This window comes from Chinchilla lanigera, unplaced genomic scaffold (genome assembly GCF_000276665.1).
Source record: "Chinchilla lanigera isolate Chin_1 unplaced genomic scaffold, ChiLan1.0 scaffold00054, whole genome shotgun sequence".
NCBI lineage: Eukaryota > Metazoa > Chordata > Mammalia > Rodentia > Chinchillidae > Chinchilla > Chinchilla lanigera.
In genome coordinates, this window is record NW_004955455.1 from 12,041,014 (window position 1) to 12,067,907 (window position 26,894).

Consider the following 26,894-nt stretch of genomic DNA (forward strand, 5'->3'; position numbering starts at 1 on the left):
CCCTGCAACACACAGGACAATGCTTCATGACAAAGAATTGTTGTTTCCAAAATGCCAGTAGTGCTGAGGTTGAGAAATCCGATGCAAAAATCAAAAGCATATACCAAAAATCTTCCAGTTGAAAAGTGCTAACTAGTGGAAAAGAAAAAAAAACTGGAGTTGTAATTCTTTGGAAGAGACCAAAGCGGAACAAGATGTCAAGGTTTTAGATGCAAGAATGTTCTTCAGAGAACTGATTAGCCTCTGTATACTGTGCAGCAGGAGCTTGTGTCCTGGGGCATCAGACTACAGTCGCTTCTTGGGAAAACAATTTCTTGAATCTTGCCAGAAAAATCACATCCCTTGAGCTTTGGCTGAGACGGTCTTGCACATGTTTGGCAAGGGCTGTAGACAGATTTTATCAGGCCTTACAAAACATTTGATATCACAGTGTCTGGTTTGGTAAGAAATGGGATGAGTCATTCACAGCTGATTTGCTACCTAGGTCTGGACCACCGTGTCTACTTTCTAGTATTTTTTTTTTTTAATACATCACATAGTTTTGTTGGCTTCAGGCCCTAAGTCCTTTGAAGAGGACAAAGGAACAGCTCAACAGCTCCCAGCACATTAGCTTGTGGAGTCATTTGAACTCAACTTCCATTTATAAACTAGCAAGGCAGATGGACAGGAGGTGAGACGGCTTACATGTGAGCCTCAGGCAGCAACGGCAAAAGGATGCAGCTGTAGATTGGAATGAACGGGCCAGATCCCAGTTTCTTAAGCTTCTCCTCCTCACAGGTGCTAAAAGAAAAGCAGAAAGATAGAGACAAAGTGAACCATAAGAAGCAGTTGTATTTGCCAGCTTTCTGTTGCTAAGACCAAATGCCTAAAATATATGGTTGAAGGAAGGAAGATTTATTTTGGCTCATGGCTGCAGAGTGGGTTAGTCCATGGTAAATGGCTCCAAGGCAAATACATCATGGCACAAGTACATGGTGGAGGAATGCCGCTCACCTCATGGCAGCCAGGAAGCAGAGTGAGGGGGAAGGACCCAGAGAGGATGACACCAGGGACAAGACGTCCCTTCAAAGGTATGCGCCCAGTGACCTACTTCCTACAACTGGGCCCCACCTACTTAGAGACTATTCAGCCATGCACTTTTCAGTGAATTAATCCTCCATGGTGGTCACCACTCTAGATCCCACCTGTGAACACTGCTACATTGGGGATCAATACATGAGACTTTTGGGAGGATACTTTATATTTAAACCACAACACAGCTTTAAGCACCTTCTTCTCTGACCAGGAAGATATTGCTGGGCACCTACTATGTGTCAGGCAATAATTCTAACTCCCAGGGATGAGGGTTTTGGATTCAGTTTGTGAACAGAGCACAGTTATAACCCCTACCCTTGTTGAGCATATCCAACTGGAGGAGAAAAGGGAATAAACAAGAGAAACAGGTAATTAGTATGGCATACTGGGATAAATAATAAGGGCTGGAAATGTTTTCTTAAAGAACAAGATAAGAAATATTTTCAAGTATATTCTAAGGGGAGAAATGTCATACCAAACTTCAGTGATGGGCCATTTCAGCTATAGAAAATAAGGTTTGGGAAGCATGCCTGCATTGTAGGACATATAAGGGACAGAATTCAGTCCATAGACATTTTAATTAGCTTACTGTGTGTGTGTGTGTGTGGTCTGTATTTTAAAATTGATAAGAGTTTATGTAAAAACTGAAAAGCTTTGGCTCTTAAAATCTTGCAAGTTCTAGTCAGCCCGGGCCTGTGTGCCCACTAGTGACACTCAGCTGGCTCCGAGGGCTGAGGCTCACTCCCTGCTGTGCAGAAGGCACGTGCCTGATTCAGTTACTCCTGATTGCTTCCTCCCCAACTCCCTTCCTGGTTCATGCTATCTGCCTTTCTCGAAGGCCTTTTCATTTGAGCCCCAGTCTGAGAAACTTCATCTTGGACTTGTTGATGGGTTTTCTGCTTCAGTCACTTGTACCAATAGTTACCATGTATCTTCTCTGCTGCGGGTGACAGATATGGCGATGAATGAGACCAATGCAACCCCTGCGAAGCTTAGAGTCTAGTGGGTGAGACATGCACAGCCATGCACACGCTTGGGATTAAGTGTGCAGAGGAAGCAGACAAGGTGCTTTGACAGCCCAAAGTGAGGAGTTTGCCTGAAAAGAAAGCCAGGGGAAACTTCTTTGAGGAAGCTGTGACAGTTTTGGAACTGTCCCCTAACTTCTCTGATAGTCTTGCCATTAAGAGGTGGGTCTGTGTTCACTTCCTCTTGGTTCTGGACTCTGTGACTGGCTAACCTAATGGGATGCTTGAGAAATGATGACATAGCAGCCTCCAGGGACTGGAGCTTCTTTCTCCCTGTGTCCTGGGACACTGGCTCCTAGCTTCCAGCTGCCATGCTGAGAGGAAGCTGGCAGCCCATGAAGATGCCCACAGGGAGAGGAATGAAGCTCGCACCTAAAAGCCACCAATGCGATGAACTGCTTGGAAATGGATCCTCCAAGCTGCTCCATTTGCTGCCGTATGGAGCAGAACTAATCCTGCCCTTTTAATTGCAGACTTGTGAGAGAAAAAAGTGTTGTTGTCTTGAGTTAATAAGTTTTGGAGTGGTTGTTCATGGCAGTAGTAATGGGAACAGAAGTTAATACTGGCTAAAATCTGAAGGTAGAATAAGAGTTAACTAGGCAGATGGAGGAAGCAGAAAGGCCATCTATTTGAATGGAATAGCATGCACAAAGGCCCTGAGGTAGAGGGTATTGTCATGACTAGGGATGTAAGACAGTGTGGATAGAGCCTCTTCTTTGCTAGAAGAGGCTATGAGTAGGGACTGGGAGTGAGACCATCCACAGCCTTGTAACTCCTGCTCAGACTTTTGTCTTTGTGGAGGAATGGAAGCCACCAAGTGTACTATGCTGTGAGGAATTTATATTTTGAAAAGATCATTCTGGTGTAGTGTGGGGAATGAGTTAGAAACCGGAGGAGATGATGCTGACACTCAAGTCAGGAATTTATCTTTTTCCTGGTACAATATTGGAGAATAATTCTAGGGTCACAGAGTGAACTAAAATCTAGGACCAGAATCTAGGTCCCACAATTTCCCTTTCCAGGGACTCTCTTCAGCCTAAGAGCTGAAAAAAGGAAACGCACAAGAAAATATATTGCTGTGTCCCATCTTACTGTCTCAGCTCTGTCTCCCGATGGTTTAGAATAATGTAGAAATTAACCAAGTTTTTACACTTCTTGATGTCTGGTTTTATGTCTCCTCAACCACAATAATAAAACAAATTCTACTCACTGTGCTTTTCACCTTTTCAGCTGAATCTGCAGCTGAAAAACGAGGTCACTGAGCACAGTGGGAAGACGGCTTGCAGGCAGGAATCTTCTGGGACATGCCTAATTTTCTTCTTTGCCTGCATAGCGTGCCAGACTTAAAACTTTCGTCTAATAAAAAAATATTTTCTGGTCTTAGATCATGGAAGGGGGATGGTGCAAACATAATCCCTTTTACTTTTATAAGGCACAAGATCACATACTTGGTTTAAAAAGTCTTTGTAAATGAATGCTTGTGTATTTATACTTTTAAGGGCTTGAGTTGCATTTCTAGAAGCATAACTCTTAGATGTGGGATGCTTTCTGGCCTTTATGATGATAAAGATTTATTTTAGGCCCAGATTTAAAGATTTTAGGTGAGGGAGGCCCAGAAAGATCAAATTCACTCTATTGCATTGCATAATCAAAGCTAATAGTTACAGAACAAGTTTTAGATGCTGATTCAATGCCAAGCTTCATTTCATATAATCCTCATAACAAGCTCAGGGGTTTGATACCATTCCTATGGGTGGAGAAAAAGAAGGCTGAGGAATGCATAAAGAGTTCTCCAAAGTGAAACAGGTGTATAGTGGAAGCAAGGGCTTGAATCTAAGTCTTGACTGAGCTCAAGGTTTCTGCTCTTGGCCTTCATCCTGTCTTGCTTTTCTGAACACCCTCCCACGCTCACTTTTGGTGGGTACATTGTAATAATGGCCTGCAGTTTTATTTTAATAGCCAGCCTTGTACAGCTCGTAGAATCTACCAGATAAGACATTAACCAGACCAATGTCTAGGAGACAAGAGCGATCTCATGCATATTTAAATTTATTAAACTTTAAATAAACCATGTCTTGCCCACTGAAACATGGATCAGAGAAGGCAGAATTGTGTTCTCTGGAGGTGGATTAAAAATCCAACCTGAGTAAGTGGAATGTTCCACCTGAACCATTTAAATAGGTACAGGAGCATCTTTAATATCATCCTCCTTCTCCAACATGGGTTTTTTTTGGGCCTGTTAGTGTTAGTGTAGGTCGTGCAAAAAAAAAAAAAAAAAAAAGCTACGAGTTCATTCTGTTTCTTTATCCCAGGGAATGGCTGTCAGCTTGCTAGTATCCCTGCAAACATCAAACTGCGGACCCCTGGACTCAGGCTGGAAGGCAGAATTTGTGGCAAGCTCTTGGGACTCTCATGAAAGAATTAAAAATCTCCAGGCTCATACACTCCTTGAAGGGCTGATAAGGGAATTTTAATCATTCTGACTCTAAACTTCATGTTTATGACTTTTTGCAAAAGATGACATGGGCACAGGGGTGCAGTTAGGTAGGAGGAATGATTTCTAATGTTCAGTAGCACTGTAGCTTGACCACAGCTAGTTGTATATTTCAACATAGCAGGTAGAGAGGATTTTGACTTTCCAACATAAAGAAGTGATCAGTGCTGGGGGGATGGATATACCAATTACCCTGATCTGACCATTAGATATTGCATATAGGCATTGTGTGCCATAAATATGTGCAATTATTGTGTCAATCAAACTTTTAAAAATATTTTTGAAAAGACAACATGGTCTCAACTCCTTTTCCAGATTTTGTTCTTAGCCAGGCTCAATGGCTGCAAGACTTCCTGGTGCCCTTGGTAGTGATGGGTCTGCTAACTGCCTCTTGGTATCACTCAAACAACTTCCGTTTAGCACTAACAGTCCACCACTGGATTTAGGCTCAATGGTCACACCACTGGATTTTCTCTAGATTGCCTTTTCACTTCTTCAATTGGAAGGGATAGGTGTATATACGGGCACTTTAGGGTGCTCCCCTGTGGCACTTATTTTTGTTCTGCATGTGGTAGAGGTTCTCCCTTCCTCCTTTTCCTGTCTCCCTGCCAACACTGAGCTGCATATGTCTGCTCTTCAATATATCATGGGTGCTTTGCCATGAATATGGTTCTGGGTCTAGACAGCCTCTTTTCCCTGCCCCCAAGTGGACATCGAACATGACCAACCTAAAGGTCTGAAACCTGATGCACTATGGGACCACTGATATTTTATTAAACACCTATGGGGAAGCAGAGAAATGGATTCATATCTCACAGCATGGCACAAAAGCTCATGAAAATTCATATTTGACAAATCTGTTTCCTGCCAGTGAGGGGTGCCTCTTCTCGCTTCTCTCCTTGGGCCCACACACTCAGCCCATCTTCTGGCAGTCTCTGTCCTGTCTCTCAGGGGAATCAATTTCTGCTTCTTCTGTATCAGATGTGTTGTATTCATTCAGATGCCCCTGCTCAATGAACAAGGAGGTCCACTCCTCAACAGGCACAGAGAAAGCATCATCACTATCTGCTGTCATCTCAGAATGAATAAATACATTCACAAATGAACACACAAATGTTCATTTAGAACAGCCATTTGGGTACAAATAACCCAAATTCTGGACAAAGTAGCAGTGGCAGCAGCAGCAACAACAATAAAAACCAAATCAAAACAAAATAACAACAGCAGAAACAGCTACAACCACAAACCCTTAAAAGTGGCAAATCACTGACAAAAAAGTAGAACCCTCTGGGCTCAAACTGGAGAATAGAAACCAGGGCTATCTGCCAGTGGGGTTGTAGCTTTGGGCCAGGGGACATTTGTCAATTCAGAACAGAACTTTCCTTCTAATAACTTCACAGGGCAGGACAGAAATCACAACCCTGGGTTTTCTCTAGTAGAGAGTCAAAAAGGACACCCTTTCCACAATAAGCTGGGACACCAAGGGTCACAGTTCCGAGGAGGGTGAGTGGAAGTATGCCAGTCTGGATATGGTCTTGTAGTCCACATTCTCATCTGTCACCTGGACCCATGAGCTCTAAGGGCACCAACGGCATCCAGCCCTCTCTTCCACCTCATAGCCCAGGGCATCACAGACCTGCTCTTTGTTCTATTTAAATCATATAACATAAAATTAACTGTTGAAAGAGTACAATTCCATGACATTTAGTACACTCGCTATGTTGTGCCACTTCTATCTAATTCCAAAACATTTTAATCACCTCCAAAAGAAGACCTCACATGCATTTAGCAGCCACTTCCCTCCTTCACCCTCCCAGCCCCTGCTGACCACCAGCTAACTTTCTAAGATGAACCTCAAACCCATTTTGTTAAGTGGCAGAAGCCAACACAAGAAGATCACATATGCAATTTCATTAAAGGACCCTTAATCATAAAATTATATATGAATATTTCTTTAAATGAACATTCTGAAGATAGAATTTAAAGAATAGTGCAAAGGGAAGTGGGTATCTGCCTTGGTTTCCATTTTTTTGTTTGTTTTTTTGAGACAAGGTCTTGCTTTGTAATTCAAACTGGCCCTGAACTCACTATGTAGCCCAGGCTGGCCTTGAACTCATGGCAATCCTCCTGCCTCAACCCCCCAAGTGCTGGAATTACAGGCATGCACCACCATGCCTGACCTTGGTTTCTGTTTTATCTTTAGCAAACAACCTGGCAGTTTGAACACTCAATCATAGCTTCATATTGGAATCACCTAGGAGAATTTTAAAGAATACTATGAAAATGTAATGTTCCCACAGAGCCTAGTGTAACTGTCCTGGAGTGTAGCATAGGCATCGGTAGTTTAAAAGAATTCTCCAAGTGATTGTAATGCATAGCAAGGATCGGGAGAGTGATAGTTACAGCTGCAGACCATTTCTACAGTGCACTTCCTCTCTGTCTGTGTCAGCATCCCCTTTCCATCCTTGATGTGTGCTTCGTTCAGTCTGCACAAACTAAGTATCCTAAGCTCTGTCCCGGTTGATGAGTAAGTTCTATGGAATTTTGTACCACTGAATTTGGGACTCAGGAATGCTTCCTAACTAATAACCCTGGAGAAAATCAATTAATATCTCTAAGACGCATTCATTCCTACATCTCTAAAACAGAGCTAATAAATTCCTCTTTTATAGAAATTTTATGTTTTGAAGTTTAAATGAATAGATGTACATAAAACACGTAGTAAACATTCATTATCATTAGTGTTGGTTTTATTGTTATGGTTGTTGTTATTATTATTATTATAGGCATGGGCAGTTTGTAATGGACCAACCTGTTGATGGCTCTTTCTCAACCAGGGGAAAGCCTTCCAAAAAAGGGAGAGACTTTACTCAACAAATAGACAAACATTTTTTTCTGTGTACATGCTTTATATCGATGCTGAGTTAGGCTCTGGGGCTGCAGCTGAACACCTAGAACTGAGATATTGAAGTGGAATAAAGCAAACCAGCGTGAAATAAAGTGGAATAAAGTGAACATGCTACGAGGACCTGCAAGGCAAATGTGTGCAGGACATCCTGGCTGAAATCCAGCAAATACACAGTGAAGGTGGCATTTAAACTGGGTGTTTAATGATGAGTATAGAAATTTGGTCAGAAAGAATGTGGGGGAAGTATATATAAGTTCCAAGGAACAGTGTGGGAAAAGGCCTGGGAAAGGGAACAAAATAGGTACAGTTGGGGACAAGCAGTTTCTTATGCGGTGCTCAGTGTTAGTGTTGTGGTTGGGATCCAAAATGTCTTCAAAATATTTGAAAGCTCATTTCTCATGGGCCTTTTGGAAACTGACTGGACCATGAGGGCTCTGACTTCATCAAGTGGATTAGCCAACTGATAAACTCATAGCTCAATGGGCTTATTAGAGGGTAGAACCTAATTGAGTAAAGCAGGTCAGTGAGGGCTTGGCTTTGAAAGGGTATATTTTGTCCCTAGCTCCTTCCTCTCTGGCTGTCTCCCTCTCTGTTTCTTTGCAACCACAAAGCCACCAGCTTTCCTCTGCTATGTCCTTCCACCATGATGTTCTGCCTCACCACAGGCCTAAGGCACTGGAGAAGGCCAAAGATGAAACCTCTGAAACCGTGAGCCAATATGAACTTTTCTGCCTTTTTCTTTTCTCAGGTATTTTATCATAGTGACAGAAAGCGACTGTCTTGGTTACTTTTCTCTTGCTGCTGGGACAAAATATCTGACGCCCAAAATTAAGGAAGGAAAGATTTATTTTGCTTACAGTTTGTGGAGGTTTCAATCCGTACTTGGCAGATTATAAGGCAGAGTGGCACGTAGCAGAGGGCTGCATCTCAGGGCGGCAGCACACAGCTAAGCAACAACCACACACCAGGGCGGAATGGGGGAGGAATGCCCCAAGCACTCTTTTCCTCTCCCTTACATATGCAAACTATCCACCCCAGGGCTGGTGTAGCTCTCACACCCACAATCATTCAACCCTAATAGCCTGCCCGTGGTTGCATGAGGCTTTGGAGGGGACACACAGATATAAACCATAACAGCGACTAACATGACAGGCTATCACGACAGACACGCATAGCAGAAGCTATTTCACCAAATACCAGAAGGCACAGTTGGCAAGGTAGGTTGGATCAAAATAAGAAGGCACTAGATACTCAGACTAAGGGAGAAGATTCTGTCCCCAGCAAGCTGCTACACACTCAACCCAGCCTGGCAGGGTTGTCTCTCAATGGCTCTTCCCAAGACCCCTAGCACCACAGCCACTGTGTCCACTTACGTCAGCAATGTATCCCCATGGATTTCAGGCAATTTTTTGGCTGGTTGGAATTTGTTTCTTTCTTCCTCTTTGAGTTTCTGAAGTTGCTGTTGCATCTTTTTCATCGCAGACTCTTCCTTAAGAATGGTAAAATATCCACGGCCAGCCTTCGCACACTGCACCAGTAACCTAAAGAGAGGTGGAATGGGGGAGACAGGGAAAAAGATAGGAAGACAGATATAGAGGGAGAGAGAGTAGGGAACAGAGAAATAGACATAAATGGGAGAGAGACAGAGAGACAGAGGAAGAGAAAGAGAGACAGAGCGAGAGAGAGGGTGAGTCAACTTTATTAAGACAATATCCTAATGTTTTGGGACCAACCATTTTTGAGGTTGGTCTCCTGTGCCTTAGGGTGGGAGTTTCACCATCTCTAGAGTTCCAGGGTCAGACATAAGCTTGAATTCTAATTCCTTGTCTTACTGAAGACCTTGGATATGTCACTAAATCTCTCTGAACCTCATTTCCTTCACCACTCTACCACCACTCTACCAGCAAATACTTATGGAGTGCATGCTACGTGCCAGGCATCCTGCAAGGTACAATAAGATGAGCAAAAGAATCCACAGCTCACAGGAATGGAGACCTTCATGCACGGGAAGGATCAGCAAGTTCCTGACACTGAGCCCTGCTCCTCTCCATGTCCATTAATGACAGAGCAGATATGACTGGGTCGAGGCTCCTGCCCAAGGCTGTTCTCATTTCCATTTGCCTGAATATTTACATTTGTGAGCATGTGTAAGCACTATGTCAAGTAACTTCTGTTGGGACTTCACTACTAGTTTTCTTGCCAAGTCCACTGTTTCCTAATTCCTCTTGACATTGGCTTCATGTGCACACATCCTGTGCAGATATCCTGTGCCATAGGGTCCACACACTGCCCTTTGCTGATCTTTACCTTGCTGTTGGAATTAGCAGCGCTGTGGAAGGAGTGATACAGAGGTGTGTATGCATCTCTCTATTTGTCTGTCTGGCTATCTGGGATCTTGTAAGGCATAGTATTTAACTATCATTATTCTCCCTTGATATAAATGTTGGCTCTGAAGTTCAGTTTTAGTTGTTGTCCAAGGATCTGATAAGTAACCAGTGTGTATTGAGCTGACTATTGGAGATACAGTGATGAACAAGACACTGAGTCCTTCAGAGTGTTATGATTTCAGAGTGTTATGATCTGAAATGTCTCCCCAAAGCTCATGTGTTCAAGGCTTGTCCCCTATGCAGCAGTGTTCAAAGATGGACCCTTTGGGCAGTGATTGGCTCATGAAGGCTCTGACCTCAGGATTCAGTTAATCCATTCAGAAATTTATAACTTAATGGGGTATTGGGGGTGCTGGAAACTTTAGGAGAAAGGGCCTCACTTAAGTAAGAAGATCATTAGGGGCACATCCTTGATGGGTGCATTTTGTCTCTGCTCTCCCACTTGTGTACATACCCCCTCTCCCACCTGTCTCTTCCTTTAGACTCCCATTAGGTCACCAGCTTTCCTGTGCCACCAGCTTCCACCACAATGGACGGCCTCACTGTAAACTCAAAGGCCACCAGGACCATGGACTAAACCTTCTGAAATGGTGAGCCAAAAATGAACCTTTTCACCTTTAAATTGACTTTCTCAGCTATTTTATCACAGTGATGGAAGCTAACATGGGGGAGGTGAAGAGCCAATGATAACACAGAGTGTTGGAGAGGAAAGACTTCTGGGCTTCAGAGGAGGAAGAAGCATCTAATTCAGACTATAGGGTGGTTAGGAACCTCTTCCTGGAGAACATATTTTATTTCTCTCTTTTGGAGTAGCTTTTCACTCTCTCCTGGTCTCTCTTTCACTCAGGTTTGGATGGGGACAGTTTCAGCAAGCTGCCATGGCCAGCGTCTGATATGATTAACTGAGCTCTACTTATTTGTAAGGAAGAGTTAAAATGTTACAAAGGACATTTTAATTCTATTCTAGGACTTATAAATGTCCATTGGGAAAATGCGAGATGGGAGCAGGTCTTCTTCAGCATTTTTCAGATCATATCATAAAGTGGCTTCCAAGTGATAACTTTTCTTTCATTCACTCATTCAGTCATGCATGCATGCATTCATTCATTCATTCATTTCTCTGGTGGGCTATAGGTAACCTTGCTATTCCAGTCATCAGTGCAGAGAGCTGGGGCTGCCCCAAATAGCAAGGGCAAGGCATTTGTCCCCCAGAGAGTTCACAGTAGAAAGGAGAAATCATGCCCACAAACACAGGCTCCATCCAATGTGCCACACAATGTGCCAAAGGACTGCAGGAACTTAGAGAGATCCTAGGAGGTTTCTGGGAGGAGGTGACATTTGAACTATGTAGGAGTGCAGCAGGACAAGGTGGGAAATGACCCACAGGGGGATAGAGTAGCAGGTGTAAAGGCAGAGAGGTGATTCTGAAGGTGGCTTGATTCTGAAGGTGGCTTGTTGTAGGGAACTGTCTTTGAAAAGCTACAGCTCAGAACAAGCATAGGCAAGTGGCTATGTCTTACAGTCATTGCCAGCTGGTTGGCAGTTGTGTAATTTCTTCCACTGCTTCTGTGTGCTCAGACTTGCTTGTAACCCTGGATAGCCCATCTGCACAACTGAACACTTGATGCTTCGGTCAACAAGCCACTGGACCACAGGTTAGGAGGTCTGAAGAGTCTTTTACTTTGACACTTTTTGTAAAACCATGAAAATGCTAGTGTCAAAACCTTCAGACTGGGAACAGCAGCTGGGAAGAAAAACCTAGAGACAATGGTGGGGCACACTTTTTTGTTTTGTTTTACAGTGGTGGACCGGGAATCTGAGGTCTCAGGTATGCCAGGCAACCACTCTTCCACTGAGGTCGTCCCCCAGTCCAGTGCATCCTTTTTGTTGTTTTGGTACTGGGGATCAAACTCACGGACTTCCTACTGAGTTACACCCTCAGACCTTTTTAAATTTATTTTTTATTTTGTGACAGGCTCTTGCTAAATTGCTCATGCACAATTTGAACTTGTGGTCATCCTGCCTCAGCCGCCCACAGTGCTGGGATTACAGGCAAGCCCCACCATGCCCGGCTCAGAATATCCCTTTAAGAAATGTTGCATCCAGACATTGCTGACACGGAGTGAGTGTCAGAAGTGACGTGGAAGAGCTGGACTTTGCGTGTGAGGTTTGAGGAATATTTTAACTAATATTTTTCCTTTATTTTTTATTTTTTTTGCCAACACAAGAATGATACACAAAAGAATCGTCTAGGTAAGTGAAAAGAGATTTTTAAAAGCATGTCATAAAACATGTGTACAAAATAAAACTTCCAAATGATACAAAAGTGCTGTTTTAATTTCATTTGCAGTATTTTCATTTTGCTTTGCTTTTAATGGCATGCCTTTATTTTGATGGTGGCTCCAATTCAATTAAGTACACTATTTGAGCTTCTTTAGAAGGTGTCACTAGTAGGTCACTGCCATTCTTTTTCTGAATTTAGAAATTGCCTCTAAATTCTTGCTTCTCAGCTCACGTAAAATTTTTCAAATGTTTGTGTTCCATTTCAGACATCTATCCTCACCAGTCAGTTGAAGGCACGGATCAGTCACATCCGTTCAGCTCACGTTCTTCTCACAGCAAAATAATCTCCCAGTTTCCTCACGGATAACACTGTGAAACCTACGATAACATGGGAAAACCGTATTGCAAATAACTTTAGCCCTTAATTGCTGGTTTTCCGGGTGCTTTTGTTTGTCGTATTTGTAGGGTTAGGAATTTGCGCAGTTGATTTGATGTGGAATTCATGTTTGAAACAAAAGCATGCTTCAGGTTTTTCTCTCGAGCTTCTGAATTCATTCAACAAAGATGAATGAAAGATAGCTTGGAGGATGCAAGACAACTTGATAAAGAGAAAACTCTTACTATTTGCAACCTTTTAATTTCACAAATGTAGATTTTCTCTACATAGGGTCAGCAAAGTAAATGCTGGAGGGCATGGTGGTGGTGGGGAGGCTGATGTAAGATTAGCCACCTCTACTTTTCAGAGTTGGGGTAGGCCTCGTTCTGGCATGTCTGGGTTGGTATAACAAAAGTACAATAGATTGGGTAATGTCTTGGTTACTTTTCTCTCCTTGCTGAAACAAAATACCCAACATCCAAAATTAAGGAAGGAAAGGTTTATTTAGCTTACAGTTTGTGGAGGTTTCAGTCCATACTTGGCTGGCTCCGAGGCAGAAGATAACAAAGCAACAAGAGCAAGGGGGGAATGGCAGCCGAACAGCAAACAGCCAGAGCAAAACAGAGGAATGGCGGCAAGCAGCTTTTTTTCCCCTGCCTCACTTTGTAAACAGGCTACCCCCACCTAAGGGGCATGTAGCTCTCACATAATCTCCATGCCCTCCTCTTCCACAGGCTCAGGATGTATACAAAGTAAGCACCTTGGCTTCCTGCTAAGTCACTTAGCCAAACCTCTAGACTCCCCAAATTGACACAATGTATCAACCATAACAGGTAACTTAAGCAATAGAAATTGATTGCTTGCAAATATAAGGGGACTGAAAGTTCAAGGCCAACATGGTCAGCTCTGGAGAGAGCCCTTTCCAGGTGTCAGACTATCATTTTCTCATTGTATCATCATGGAGAAAAGAGGGGGAGGGTCCTTTAAAAGGGGCATTGTGGGCTCCTGAGAGGTGGGATTCAGTTAGAAGTAGGTCACTGGGGCCTGCCTTGGAAGGGTATTATCTTTACTTAGTCTCTTTCACTATGTTTTCCAGCTTCCAAGAGTTGAGCAGCTTTCCTGTCAGGCCTTTCTGCCATGATGTTTCTGCCTTTGAGCCAGCCAACTATCGACCGAAATCTCTGAAACCGTGAGCCAAAATAAATTTTCTTTCTTCAGGTTGGACATGTCAGGTATTTTTTCCTGACAACAGAAAGATGACTAATATAGGGATCAATTCCACCCACGATGGTGGAGGTGATTCACCTCCCCAGAGCCCCACCTGCTAAAGCCCCACCTCCTGTTGGAGGTTAGGATTTCAACACGTGAATCTGAGGGGGATGTAAGCATTCAATTCCTAATGAAACTGTCACCAAAAGTGTGGTTCAGAGGTAAAGACAGGCATTGCATACATACCTGGAGGATTGAAATAGCTGTCACTCTAATGCTGAGGCTGGAGAAAGCAAGGAAGGCTCTGAAGCATGCTTTTAAATAGCATGAGAAGACAGAGAGAGGCAGTCAGCCTGGGTCCTAGGGAGGTTGATGGGCAGGGTCAGGGTTTCTTATTTGGGCATGATTTGAACTTGCCACCAGCTCCAATGGACCCAGCACCAGGGCTTTTTATTATCTTACCCAGATATAGGGCAGAAGGGAGGGAACTGTGGGGGAGCCTGAAAGCTGTCTGTACTCAAACATCAAAAACAGAGTCAGTCTCCTTTCTACACAGATTAATACTCAAGTTTAAATTTGTGCATTTGGTCAAAGAGCTGAAGCATCATCAGCTATTTAACAATATTATCTATTTTTTAGACATCTATTATGTACCAGGCAATGTTCTCAGTGTTGAGGATACAGGGGTAACCAACACAGAGCAAAGTTTTACCCTCAGAAAGGTCATATTCCAAGGGGTGGAGGAATATTCAGAACAAGGAAGTGAACTCAGTGCTAAAGTTTCGATCTAAAATGTCCCCCAAAGTCTCATATGTTCAGCAATGGGACTTCTGGAAGGTGAGTGGATCTGGGGTCAGTATACACATCACTGGATTAATCTTTTAATGAGTTTATAGCTGAATATACTGTTAGGAGGTGGGGGCTGATTAGAGAAGGTGGGTCACTGGTGGGGATGTATGACCTGGAAGGGTGTATTCTTGTCTTTGACTCCTCCTTTTTCTCTATCTGCTTCCCAGATGCCACTGGTCAGGTAGGTTGCCTCAGTCATACCCTTCTGCTGGGCTATTTGTGTCTTGGAGCCAGCCACCATGGACTGAACCACTGAAATCATGAACCAAAATAGACCTCTCCTCCTTTAAATTATGAGAGTTGGATATTTTGTCCAAGTGACAGGAAAGTGACTACTACAGCAAACAATATGCTAACAACTGTGGGAGAACAGAAAGAAGGGGATTGGGGAGAAGAACTGCTGAGGACATAGGGCAATTTTACAGAGATGACCAGTGAAATTCTCAGTGAGAACATGGCCTTTTAGGAAAGGTGAAGGAATAAAGATCTAAAACTGTGCAGATATGTGGCGAAGTGTGTTCCAAGGAAAGAGAACAGCAGGTGTGAAGGCTGTGAGTAAGTACAATTTTTATTTGAGAAAGGTCCAATTTTATTGGATAAAATGTTATGTGATATCACACAATACATTTTGTGCTACAACATACTTGTTTTGCTGCTTTAGATACTGGTGTTCTACTTATGATTTGTTTGGCAGAAATATTTTTCTATGAAGAAGGAAAGAACAAAGAAAAGATGAGAAAAAGCAGGAAAGAAAGTGAAAAAGATGGAGGAAGGAATAAAAGGGAAAGAAGGAAAGAAGGAAGGAAAACGAAGGGAGGGAGGAAGAGGGAAGAGGAAAATAAGAAGGAATGAAAGAAGGAAGGAACAAAGGAAAAAGGAAAGGAGAGAAGGAGGGAGGGAAAGGAGAGGAAGGAAGAAAGGAAGAAAAGTCTGTGTCCTAGACTGGAACAGTGGAGAAGCACCAGGTGGCATGTTGTTCTGGGTTTCTGCTGCCCACATCTTCACTGCCAGGTCCTCTAAATTTTACCATTTTAGTCAAGGAACTCATTTCTAATAACTCAGTCTAGCATGCCCAGTTGTGGGATCCCAGTAATAGAACTGGAGAGGCCCCTCAACCATTGGGCTCTATGAGACTTCACACATCCTGCCAGCCTATGCCTGAGCTGCAGCAGATCCCCCACCTTAGAGGTCCTTTTAGTGAACTGGGCCATGGTGGGATTTCACATGCATGGTGGACCTCAGCGCAGCTCACTGATATGTCTGTGTGCCATCCTTCTACTCCTCCTACTTCTGGGTGCATGTATTAACTTACTTAATTAACTCTATGACTCTGCATTATAGGTACTGTTATTATAATTTCCATTTGCAGATGAGGAAACTGAGGTGAGGAAAGGCAAACTCACAATGCTGGAAAGGAGCAGAGCTGGGATCTGAGAGTCTGACACAGGCAGAGAGTACACAGCAGAGTCTGGTTATGGCCTCTAGAAGGTGGTAGCATGCCAGGATGATGCTCCACATGGTGGGTCATTTTCTACACTGGAAAGTCTCATTGCTATGCCTTCAAAATCCATGTTGTTGACTTTGAAGACTCTATGGACCACTGCATGCTTGGCTCATTTTGGTGGCTTGTTCCTGACTTCCAGGTGTCAGGGGCTTCCCCTTAGCTGTGAACCTTCTTTGCTGTAGTCTGAATTTATGAGTGGAGGCCTATAAGGGAGTCCTATCAGGTCCCAAGGCAGAGCATGGTCTGCAGGGATAGACAGCAGAATGGGTACCACAGTGATGCTTACTGTGGGGTACTTGCTGAGCACATGGCAATGGCAGGGGCTGTGGGAACACAGAACAGCTTAGTGGGCTTTGGTTTCTATGTGTTACCAGACAAGGGCCTCTGTCTTCCTCTGTAGAAGCTGCAACCCACTAGGATTCCAAAACGTATGTGTTATGGCTTGAAACAAATCCTTCCCAAATTCATATATCGAAGCCTCAATCTCCAACATCTCAGACTGATATCTTATTTGGAAATAGTGTGATCACAGATATAATTAATCAAATAACACCATCCTGGAGCCACCACTCTGACGGGTGTCCTTATGAAAGGGGAGAATTTGGACACAGAAAAATTCAAAATTGTTCTCCTCTCCACGCACACATGGAGAGCAGCATGAAAAGATGCAGGTGGAAATGGGGGAGGGATGCCCCGCACACGTGGAGAGCAGTATGAAAAGATGCAGGTGGAAATGGGGGAGGGATGCCCCACACACGTGGAGAGCAGCATGAAAAGATGCAGGTGGAAATGGGGGAGGGATGCCCTACAGGTCAAAGGATGCCAAAGATTGCCGCAGTCCACCAGCATCTGTGGGAATGGCATGGACCAGATTCTCTCTCACAGTCCTCAGAAGGAACCAACTCATCCAACATCTTGATCTTGGACCTCCAACCTCCAGAACTGTGAGACAATCTGTTTCTCTTGTTTAAACCACATGGTTTGTGTTGCTTTGTTCAGGCAGCCTTAGCAACCAATGCAGTATGATTAATTATCTTGGTCTCAACAGAAGAGCTTAACTCCTTTTTTTAAATTTTCTTTGATTGTGAGGGTTAATGACACTTTTCTTACAATAATTTCTTAATCAGTGCCTGGCTGATGGCCTATGTCATGGAAAATAAAAAGGACTTGAATATTATTTGAACATCTGCTGTGTGCAGATCCCGGGCTAGGCATTTATAATGTGTCAGATTCTGCGATCGACACATGCTGCATGTCAAATCCTCTTCAAGGCACTGATGCTATCGAGGTGAACATGTCCTCAAGGATGTCAATCTTTGCCTTTGCATTGTAGTTATTTACTTTTATTAGTGGTAATTAATAGGTTCTAAAGGGACTTTTGGGGATGTACTTATGTCCTTATTTTAAAAAGGACTAGAGGCAGAAAATTAAAAAAGTGAGACAGACAACAGGCAAGGATAGCATGAAAATAAAATCAGGAAAGACGTGTATCAAAACCGTGCCACGTGATTTGGTGCACAAATTTGGCCTGGAGCATCCTGGTGGCCAATGCAAAGAAGGATGTGATTCCTGAAAGCTGTAACATTTTTAAAAAGCTGTTCAGCAGGTGCTGTGCTATTTCTGATGCTGACAGTAGAAAGAGATTCCTCTTCAGGATTTATATAGGGAATATAATATGAAAAGCCAAGCCTGCAATAAACCTTCAATGCAAATAGTGTGCTGAATGCCTTTCTTATCAACGAACTCAGAGACAGGGGTGGAGAGTGAGTGTTGGACAATTTAAGGATTCTAGCAAGCAAGTTTTCAGATCTTCTTGAGCCAAGGCAGACAGACTCCCAGCTGCTATATCTTCTGGAAGGGACCAGTGACAGATGAACAGAGTTGGGAGGTGAGGCTAGGCCCTCATGTCAGACACTCCAGTCTATTCTGGGAACTTCAGACTGTGGAATATTCATTCAGCAAGCTCAGAATTGTTCCCCTGATACCAAGGAGGCCCATTTAAAAATGCTTAATATTTTAGCAAATTCCCATTTAATTCTCTGTATGTCTCCTGCATTTTCTCCATCATTATTGCTGATTATCAGGCTATTTGTGTGAAGGGAGCTATGTGCAGGGAACAGCAGCTTTTGCCTTTATATCCACTCACCTGGGGGACCCTGCTCACTCCTTTGCATGTGTAAAACTCCCCTGGCCAACATCACAAGGGGAATGATGGGGGGTAAAATAGTTAACTGCACCAAGCAAGCGGAGGAAGATGCAGATTATAAAATGGAAAGTGTCCTCTACCCAATACCACTTCCCCTTAACCGATGCACAGGAGGGGTGCGTTTTTATTTTTAAGGGACATATGTTCTCTGCACAGGAGTCTGTGTGTGAGCTGGTGAGTGGCGAACGCTTGCTGTGCCATAGGAGGACTTGGCAGAGCTCAGTTGGGATCTAGCACAGGAACGGAAGGGAGGAAGCTGGGGTTCCACTGTCAGGCACCTTGGACTTGAGGGGCAGTATGTGGTAAGGCTTTGAAGGGGCCAGCCTCTGTGTGGAACCTTCGCTTTGTCACTCTTCTGGTAGGGCTTCAAGTTCTTTTAAAAAATTTAACTGACACATAATTATACATATTTGTAGGGTGCGATGTGACATTTCAATACATGTATACCACGTGTGATGATTAGATCAGGATAAATGGCAAATCCATCACTTCAACATTTATCATTTCTTTGTGCTGGGGACATTTGAACTCTACAAGTTGTTTTGAAATAGTCAGTTAATTTTTGCCAACCATGGGTATCCTACCATGCTACAAAACATTAGAGCCCCTGAACCTTTTAGGCATCCTCTCTCCATATCCCTCTTTCCCATCTCCTCTGGTAACCTCCATTTTATTCCCTCCCTCTGTGAGATCAACATTTTGGTTCCCACCTATTTGAGGACATGTGATATTTGCCTTTTTGTGCCTGAGTTATTTCGCTGAAGGTAACATCCTCTAGGCTCATCAGTATTAGGCGAGTTTTAAATTGCTTGGAGCCACAGCTTCTTCATCTTCAAAGGGGAAAAGTATTAGCTCCTGCCTTAAAGGACTGTGGGGCAGGCTTAGTGAGGCAGTGGGCATAATGTGGTCACTATAGTGCCTTGTACATTAGACCCAATAACAGGTTGCTATTTTTATTATTGTCAAGTTGCTTAAACGTCCAGAGGTTAGTACAATTTACAGATGAGAAAACAGAGGGAGAGAGCTGCTGGAAATCGGCAAAGACAGGCTTAGAAGCCAGTAGGACTGATTTTAGAATTTCTATCTTTCCATTTGCATTCTCCAAAGCAAGTACTTTCGGTAGGAAGCTTTCAAGCTTTGAGTTTTTGTATCTTTGGCTGCTTATAATATGCTTAGGTCATCTCCACGCTTCTGGACACCAAGGCTCAACTTTTCCCGTTTAGGTCATGCTTCACCCCATGTAAAACACTATCAGGGGCTGGGGATATAGCTCAGTGGCGCAGCGCTTGCCGGGCAAGCTCAAGGTCATAAGTTTGATTTCTGGTCCCCCACCCCCCCCCAAAAAAAGACACTATCGGTGGCAGATGAGGTCAGTATTTAGTCACTACTTCCTTCCTTCTCCATCTCCTCCATTCAGGGGCAGAATGTGCTTCCCAGCACCCTGACTTTCATTTGGCCATGTGACTGCTTTGCTTGGTGGGCTATTAGCAGATATAACTTGAACACGTGCATGAAATAAAGTTCTTGGTTGAGTCCCTGAGAAGAACAAAACTCACTATCTCACCAGAGCTAGAAGAGTGAAAAAAGAATGGCATAGATGTTTCAGAACCAAGAAACCCAAACCTCTGCCAAGCTATGGATTAAAATAATATGTTAAAGTCATTGAGCTGGGGAGGCAGCTTGTTACACAGCCCCACGGTGAAAAGAAAAACTGTACCATTGCTTTATGGACTACAAGGAAGGAAAACCATGTGTCAGTTAAATTAAAATGTGATTGTACATTGTATGCCAAGTTTAGGGATGTCAAAACTTGAAAACTCTCCCAAAATGTGAAAAAATGAGCTTCTTAGATTTAATAAGATACGGTATTAAGAAAGAAATTGCATTGACTAGTGAAAAGATGAGCTACAGCGGAACTTGGGGCATAAAGTAATTAACAGCCCCTTCTGAGAAGTATGTAGGATATCAGATATAATAGCGGAGCAATTTTCTGATATTTTCTGTGCAACTGAGTTCTTTCTGGGGTGTGAGATTTACTCACACAGCTAGCCCGTCACACTGGTAACAAGGCTATTAACTCTTAACCAGCCATCCCTACCTTAGGTGATGCTATCTAGCTTCTTCTTCCTCAAGTGTGGTCCAGAAGCAACAACCTCATCCGGGAGCTCATTAGAATTACAGAATCCTGGGCTCCACGTCAGACCTCTTCCTGTCAGAAACTATTTTAAAAGGGGTCCTCAGGGATTCTGGTACAAGCTGAAGTCTGAGATGCCCTGGACTAGCCACTTTTTCCCTCCCACTAAAAAAAGTTTTCCCAGAGAGAATTCTCCCAACTGGCTTTATGATAAGCCTGGTCCTTCTACTTACTACAAGTCTGAAATAAAATTTTGACACATGCCAGCCCTCAATTCATCTGGGATGCTCTTCAAGAACACCTGTATTGAACATTCTCATCCCGCAAGGATACTTGACTTGCAACACGTCTCCCACTCCCCGAATGGCCTTCCATCCCAAGGGACCTAAAGGAGACAGGACTGAACATCACCCACGACAGTCCTTGCAAGAAGCTGCAGAATCCCAGCGAGCTGGGAGGAGGCGGGTGAAGGGAACCCACGTTCAACCTTTCTATTATGGGGGGCATGGGATTAACTACCTCAAATTACTTTGTTAAAAATGAACAGCCCAGATGTACTTTTAAAAAAAGCTTTTACTAGTGTTATGGCTTCGCATCCAGCTGATTCTCACTCACATTCTCCATCTCTGCCTACAAGAAATATGGGGCTATAAAGCCAAGAGTGCTTCGATGGGGAAGGCAGAATGACATTAAGATGAACAAACACTGCTGGCAATCCGATTTCAGGGATGTCCTGCTCTTGCAAGAGGGAATTGCCTACATGGAAAATTTCCACTTAACAAATTTTACTGTTTTCAAATAATAGCAGATAAATCAGTTTATTCCCAGTTTGTTGAGGCTGGACGCTTGGAGAGCCCACTTCCTTTGCTTGGCTCATGCCTTGCTTTGTCAACCTACCCAGACATATTGATTTCTGAGGAGCAGAGGGCAAACCTGATAGAACAGAGGAATCTGAAATACTACCCTTAAGTTCTTGAATTTTCACGGAAACCACACAGGCAAATTAATAATGAGGCTCCAGTTCAAATGCACCTGAGCAAGTATTTTGCATTTAAATTCCTGTATTAGAATGCCCTGTTTATACAATAACTTAATAAATCTAGCCTGGCTGACAAATTGACAAGAAGGTGAGAATCATTCATTAAAATGCAAATGCAATTGAGATGAAATTTGGAATACATTTATTACAGTAATTGAACTTCAGTCAACTGTAGTCACAACACAGATTTTGAACTGCCTCTCAGACAAAAGGACGCATTGTGTATTACCTCCCCCACCCCCAAGTTAATATCTTTGTCAGCATGCAAATTAAAGCCATTTCCTGAGCACTAATGATTTGCAATGGAGGATTTCACTCTTCTTTATAGCACAAGATTGCCGGAAATAAAGGTCAACCATATACACAAAAGATTGGCCTGGTAGCATATTGTGTATACAGCAAATTGATTGCAAACATATTCTGAGTGCTTATCACAACCACATTCTTATTAAATCATACCAGAACATCTCTTTACCATGCCTGGGTCATATGCTAATTGTAATGTCCAACAGTGGAAGATTCAATGAATCAGGATTTCACTTTTCAGATCAGAAGATTCAGATAGATTTCTCTCTTTTATGAATGACTCAGCCCAAAGAGGAAAGGGCTCCTCTTGATTATAAACCAGGAGGCAAAAGGATGCTATGGGGACTGTGACAGCAGGACAGAAAACTTGACTCTTAATGGGCCAGGGGTCATGCAGTGGCTTCAGTTTTGTTCTCTCTAGTTCCTTTGCAAAATTCATGTAGTGTTTCTTAGGTGTGGACCAACAGCACTCATGCATGGAGCAGGCTGCTGCTGAGTTGGAAGAAGGCACAACCTAAAGTATTTCTTTTGACAGTGTAAGTGTCCTGTTTAGAAATCACTGGAGAGTGGTCAAACCCAGTTTGTTTCACCTGAGAAACAAGGAGTTTACTTGTGTCCCCTTTGTCCTCTTCACATTCCAATTAATTGATTATGGAATTATGTTTGTTCTGCTTCTTAAATATCACTTAACTTGCTTGCTGTTGCCACCACTGTACTATCCAGAAACCCACTGGCCAGAAGTCATCATTTGCTGTCTCCTAATTTACTTTAAGTTGCCTCCTGCCTGATCTTTCTCTTTTCTGATCGGTTGTCCACAGGGCTCTTTCTAAGACATGGATCTCACCATTCTGATCAGAGAGCTCCCCACTGTTCTCAGGCCCAGTCCAGATTCCTTCCTCCTTTCCATAGAAGTAACATCCTCCAAGATGTGGGCCTTACTGTTCGCCACTCACCTGGTCATTCCTTTGCATCTCCCTAGCCCCTGAAATTGGATGGGCTTTTCTTTCTCCTGCAGCGTCTTCCTCTCCCTCACTTGGTTGGTTTCTATTTGTCTTTCAAGGCTCAGGAAAAAGTATCACCTTTTGGCCAGTGGACACCCAGCTCTTTCTCACCACCTCTGCCAACTTCATGCCAGGTCAGGTGTACTCACTCTTCCCTGTGCCCGTAGGCTTCCCACTACTGCACTCATCATACTCTGTGACAGTTGCCTATTTACTTATCTGCCTTTCATAGCAGACTGTGGCTTCCTTAAAGACAGTGCCTGCAAAAGGGGAGACTTGATTTTCCTTCCCAACTTTTCTGTTTTGCTTCCAATGGCAGAAAATGTCAGTTACCCACCAAGTATTGATTCCCCTAACTTCCTTAATGACTGATCACATTATCTTGGGCATCAATATGCCCAGACGAAAAAAATCAACCAAATAAAACTATATTTCCCAGCTTCCCTTGTAGCTAGGACAGACAAGTGAGGTACAGGCAGAAGTCACTGGGAGAGGCTTTTGGGAAAATTCTTTGAAGGCAGTTGACACATCTTCATGGCATGTGCCCTTTTTCCTCTGTTCCTCTTCTTTCCTGATGCCTGCAAACTGGCCATCATGGTTGCAGCCCCAGCAGCCACTTTCTAATCCTAAGAATCCTTGAGGGAGCAAGTACTAAAGACAATGGATTAAACTACAGAGGGAACCTGGGTACTGCATGATCATGAACTGACCATACCACTACTGGATCACCTTTCTCCAGACTGATGTAATTCTTTATTTTGCCGAAGCCATGGTGGTTTCAGGGTTCTGTTCTTATGAACCAGAATGCAATCCCAAGTGACAGTCTCTCTCTCTTCCTCCTCCTTCTCGCCCTCTCCTTCTCCCGCTCTCTTTCCCTTGACCACACCATCATGATTTCCACATTTAAAATGTTTTCATCCTTGGCCAGATTGCTGGCCATGGAAGGGACTAGATATCAGGAGGAGTTTGGTTTAGAAAAATTGAAGGAGGTCAGGAAACTTAGTAGCTTAGAAACTCTGCCAAGAGAATTTGTTCTGGGATGATCTTCACTGAGAAGGTCTGGGGCAGCACGCTGAGCTCATGAGGAAAGAGGGCGGATGGGCAGGGAGGTGATTGCAGTTAGAGAGAATGGCACTGTCTGAAGCAGTAAAAGGAGCTGTGTTGTGAAGACCTGAATGAGACGCTAAGCTGAACACACAGGCATTTCCTCACTGAATTCTCCAAAACCCTGTAAGTGAGCATTACTATCCTCATTTTGCTGATAGAAAAATTAAGTCCCAAAGAGGGCAAGTAGACAGATTACAGGGCTAGTAACTGGTAGAACTGAAATGTAAACCAAGGCAGACTGATTCCAAAGTATTGCACAGGAAAAACACATTGGTTTTGGAAACAATTTGCTCTAGTTTAACTAGTCATCATTTCCTTGTCGCTCAGTCTCTGTGACCTTGAGTGAATCATTTCACTCCTTGGAGGTGCATTTCCTCACCTGTAAAATCGGTATACATGAATACCCATCCTAGGATGTTATTTAAAAGCACACATAAGAGAATACTACGGTGCCTAGCACATCAAAGGGTTCCACTCTGTGGAAACAGTATTGCTTTCTTCACGATCATCATTATAATCATCCTCTCCACGAATCACGGCTGTTCCAGCTCCCTCATTTTGCACTCAGCCAGGATGGTGGTTTGGCTGTGAGCCCCACAGGCTTCTGGCAAGTGGCACTTGGTTCAAGTGGCAAAGCTTAGGGGGTTCTCTTCCCAAGATGATGGCAACAATAGTCTAATTAGACCACAATTATTTTGGGATTTAGTAAATTGCATTATGAAGTAAGTCATAAAGGTCCGTGAATCTGCTGCGCATGCTGGTGGTGGGATAAATGCTTGGTTATCACGTAAGTAATGAAATTTATTAAGCTAAAAAGCTAGGGAATTAATCTCTGCTCTGCTGAATGAGAAGTTATGTGCAGAAATCTTCTAGTTATTGTCAGTGGTTTTCTTTCCTGGGTTCTTTATTTAATCTCCATCTCAGATCTTCACTAAAGAAGATGAAGAAGAAAGATGTTAGGGTATAGATCTAAAAACTTACCCCAAATCTTATGTACTTAGAAGTGGGACCTTCAGACAGTAGTTGGACCATGGGAGCAATATACTCATCAATAGGTTCATTCACTGGTGGGTTCATAAATGGCCGTGGTATTAGGAGGTGGAGTGTGGATGGAAGAGGTAGGTCACTCAGCTCATCCCCAGCTCCTCCTTTGCCCCCTCTGCTTCTTGGCTGCCATGGGGTGAGCAGTTTTCCTTTGTCACACTCTTCCACCATGCCACTTCTGCATTGGAGCCATCCATCCATGGACTGAACCCACTGAAACCATGAATCAAACAGCCTCTCTTTTAAGTTATAGGTGTCAGGTATTCTGACCAACTGATGGGAAAGTAAGTAACTCAGAAGAAAGGGAAAGCTGGAAAGAGTCTAAACCTGGCAGATGTTTCAGATAGCAGTGAATTACAATCAAACCTATGCATTTAGTGGCAAACTAAAGTGGAATGTCCATCACTATCATATAAGTATCTGGATTATAATTCTAACCCTACCAACAACTTACTATATGATACAATTAATCACTCTGTTCAGTTAAATAGAAATAAATAGTCATTGCTATCACTACCTCTACCATAATAATCACCATTATCATCGCTACTATCACCACCATCACTGTCACTACCATCACCACCACCTCTGTCGCTACCAGTAGCATCATCATCATCCCGGTCACCACCACCATCCCCATTATAACCATCATCATCACCACTAATAACAACACTGCCACCACAACCACCACCTCCTCCTCATCATCATTTTCACAACTAGAAGATGAAAAATCACCATGTACCAGTAACTGTAACAGTAGAGCTGCTAATTTCTTTAGTTTTCTAATGCAGTCCTCCAAGACAGCTATTAGTAGTGTTATTGGTCCTATTTCACCTCAAGGATGCTAAAACGTAAGGAAGTTTAGAGTCACCCAACCAGGTGGGGTGGTGCCTGGATTGTTCCCCAAGTCTGAGCTCATCTCCCTCAGCTGTTTGTTGAGACCATATTATCTTATCTGACCTGTTGTGAAAGATTAATATTGAGGAAATGGCAGTTTGGGAAGGTTTTCAATGATGGCACATGAACACAAGATGAAATTCTCAGTACTCAAAACTGTTCTGTAAAGAGAAGGGACAGATCTTACCACCTAATCACACTTTTGCTGATTGCCAGGGTTACAGTTAGAAAAGCAAGATCTCCCATTAATGCAGAGTAAACACAAGTAGGTAATGAGCAAAATCACAATGCAAAAATTTGTATCTATATGCAAAATAGCATCTGAATTTTGGTTATTCAAAATCTAGAATTTAAATTCCTAATGGAATTTAAAATGGAAGACATCATATTTTACTAATTACTTCCATCCGTTTCCACATTCTTTGGCATATAGTGGGGACCTAATGCTATTTTTGATCATTGATTTAAAGATAGCTAGTTGATTGAATAGAAATGAGGGATTATGTTGATTATAGGATCTCTTGTTGAAGGTCAGCTCTCTTCTTGTCTATGTCTAAAATTAGAGACCAACAGCTTCCGGCAACATTTCTCATGACTCACAAACTTACTGTCAGTATTTAAATCTCTTTACTGCTTGCCATATGCATTTATTCTGCTAATTTTGCATGTATTCTGCTAATTTTAAATGCAGTTTATTTAATTCCTTCCTTCCTGATAATTTTATTGGACACTAGCTATGCATAAGGTGCTTTGTGAAGCTGAGGAAAGATGAAAACATTAAGATTTGGCTTTTACCTTCAGAGACTACACTGTCATTGGCTATAGGGGCCCAGGGTTTGTATCCTTTTGTCCATAGCTTGGCACTGGGAGTTGTTGTGATCCAAATTAGAAGCTATATTGAGCATTTTGGAAGTGAGAAGATCTTTTGGAAAGCGTCAAAGTCCTTGCTTTACAGATCAGGAAACTTAAGTCCAGAGAGAGGAGGTGACACACAGCACCTAGAGGCAGACCCAGGACAATCATCATGGCGGCAGGGCATTTCTAGATCCTC

The 26,894-nt window shown here is 43.0% G+C and overlaps 1 protein-coding gene across 1 annotated transcript in view; it reads right to left on the minus strand.

Annotated features, from left to right (window-relative positions):
• The window catches only part of Ccdc60 (coiled-coil domain containing 60), a 165,764-nt gene that overhangs the window by 42,791 nt on the left and 96,079 nt on the right, over positions 1 to 26,894 (minus strand). The window contains exons 3-4 of the mRNA XM_005396527.1: positions 8,875 to 9,042; positions 685 to 780 (exon numbers count right to left, since the gene is read on the minus strand). Of these exons, the coding sequence (XP_005396584.1) occupies positions 685 to 780; positions 8,875 to 9,042 (264 nt within the window). The remainder of the gene's footprint in view (positions 1 to 684; positions 781 to 8,874; positions 9,043 to 26,894) is intronic.